The following is a 2,355-nucleotide window of genomic DNA, read 5'->3' as shown; positions in this document are numbered from 1 at the left end:
TGACTACCACCTGTTTTTGTCCATGGCGAACGAGCTAGGTAGTCAAAAGTTAGCCACAAAAGAGGCCTGTGAAAATTGGCTATCCGAGTTTTTTGCCAATAAGGAAGCGAGCTTCTATAACAGGGGTATTATGAAGTTGGCATCTCGTTGAGAACAAGTTATCGAACAAAACGGCGCATATTTGACTTAAAACAGATGATTGTAACTAATTTTATGAACAAATGAAAATTAAAAAAAAATACCGCAGGACTTTTTTGACAGCCTAATATGTTTGCATTAAGCGCATCATATACCACCCAAAATATGGGGTATACAAAGCTGTAAGCGGTAAAGCACCGGATTACTTATTCGTAAAGAAAATAAAACTCAATGAAATTGTTATTTCGATGTTATTTATTGAACATAATGTAGCTGTAGTCACGAACTTCCCTTCATTCTTAAAAATTCAACTGTTTAAGTTAGTTAGACCGGGAGAATTGTGGAAACTGTTACATTTCGAATGGTAATATTTGTGAATATTGTATTTCCATAAATAACGGTAGAATTTCGGCGAATGTACTTCAATCACTCAGTGCAAACGGCTGAATGTTGTTTTTTCACTAATGTATACTGCGAACATGTAAATTTAGTTCAGATACTGGAATATCGACTCCGGTTAGTTTTTACTTCTTTCTTCAGCTGAGTTCGAATGGACAAATAATTGCATTGCTGCTGTGTAAATCCGATTTTTGTTGTATCACTTGTTTGCGTTAAATATCCTTTAAATCTGCTGGAAGCTCCGACTTGGGATGTTTGTTCTCGAAATGCTGCTTGTAAGTCTTCGGATCAGGCATTTGTGACTGGAAAGATGAGAAACAACTTTAAGAATTTTGAAAAGTTCTAAATATAACCAAATTTTTAAAAAAATATACCAGGCTCAATTGTTGGTTTTCAAATCCAAACCGGATCCTATATATATGAACATTTTCGTGTATTGGTGTCATTGATTGGAAAAGACATTAAAATTCATACCGCGAATCCATTAATATTAAATTCAAGCGTGTTTATGAATACCCATTGAAAGTACGGGAATCGAAAGTGAAACGATAGTAAAATTGGGGATACTTTTTTATATTCCATCATTCTCATGTGCTGATGAATTATATGATAAAACTCAGATTAATCAATAGTTTAAAATTCACAAAGATTACAGATTGATGCACAGCTGCAAAAACATGACGTATAATCTGCCACGAGAAGCAGCTAGCTTTTCACTTTCATTTAGCACTAGCAAACAAAAATCGAATGTTGCATCTAATCAATGGTAGCCAAAGAGAAAGCGTGGGAACATTACCTTGCATACGGCACAGGAAAAGACAAGCGCTTTTTGTGCTGCCTTCATCTGGTCACTGAGTCCATGGCCTTGCTGCTTTTTTATTTTTGCCTGCTTTTCTTGTGCCTTTTGCTGCGATTGAATCTTCTGGTGCCCACGAGCCATTTTGCTGAAAATAGGAACCGACATACATAAATATTAGCTGATTGATTTGATATAGCACATGGAGATGAATCTAGGAACAATATTGGTTTAACGTTGACACATTAAAACATTGTTTCTGATATTTAAGGCTGCAACACTTATACTCTGGGTGAATAACTTACTCTACTTAAATATTCAATGTTAAAATTGGTTGAGTTGAATGTTTCGTTATTTTTGTATAAAAGTAATGTAAAACTGCTATTTACGAATGTGAGAAAAATTATGACATTCATTGACTTGAAGATTTTAATGTTTAACGCCAGGTGGTGCAACAACTCAGCGAATAAGACCTGAAATAGCAACACAGTTTTACGCTACACGCAACCAAAACCTGAGGCCGGTGACATATAGCGAATTCGTTTTTGTTCAGTTTCAATCCCAGTGCCGCACTAACTACTGTCAAAACGTTTTTTTATTCACTCAGTTTCGCACTCAGTGTCGCACTAGTTCGCCCCGAAAGCTGTTAGTTTCGCACTGAGATGTTTCACGGGTTGGCACTCGGGTTCACCAATACAACTATACTGAACTGTCAAGTTCCGTGTATTGTTTTGGAAAATCTGAAAATAAAGACTATGAAAATGGAAAACCTGCTGGTTTTGCTTTGGTATTATTAGAATCGTTCTGATTCGTTCAATTCGGATTCTGATTTTGAAGAGTATATTCGGGTAGACGGCATTAAGCTACATGTGCTTCCATTGGGAGGCGAAAAAAATGATGGATATTCAGGTGGAATAAACCTGCTTTCGAATCAAAATTATGAATGAAAATTTACTTGAACGTATTGAATATTTATTTTATGTGATGAAATAAGAGGTTTTTCCGATATCGCAGAAACATAT

General features: G+C 35.7%; 1 protein-coding gene across 1 annotated transcript; it reads right to left on the bottom strand.

Annotated features, from left to right (window-relative positions):
* Positions 1–375: 375 nt before the first annotated feature.
* Positions 376–1,794, bottom strand: LOC129769073 (zinc finger protein 706-like). Its single transcript, XM_055771088.1, has 3 exons — positions 1,639–1,794; positions 1,334–1,481; positions 376–839 (listed from the first exon to the last, which is right to left on the bottom strand). Exons 2-3 carry the CDS (start codon positions 1,475–1,477, stop codon positions 750–752), a joined length of 234 nt encoding a protein of 77 aa, XP_055627063.1. The 5' UTR covers positions 1,478–1,481; positions 1,639–1,794; the 3' UTR covers positions 376–749.
* Between the last annotated feature and the right edge of the window lie 561 nt (positions 1,795–2,355).

This window comes from Toxorhynchites rutilus, chromosome 2 (genome assembly GCF_029784135.1).
Source record: "Toxorhynchites rutilus septentrionalis strain SRP chromosome 2, ASM2978413v1, whole genome shotgun sequence".
Classification (NCBI taxonomy): domain Eukaryota; kingdom Metazoa; phylum Arthropoda; class Insecta; order Diptera; family Culicidae; genus Toxorhynchites; species Toxorhynchites rutilus.
Note: the sequence above shows the minus strand (reverse complement) of the source record. Positions and strands in the feature narration are given on the sequence as shown.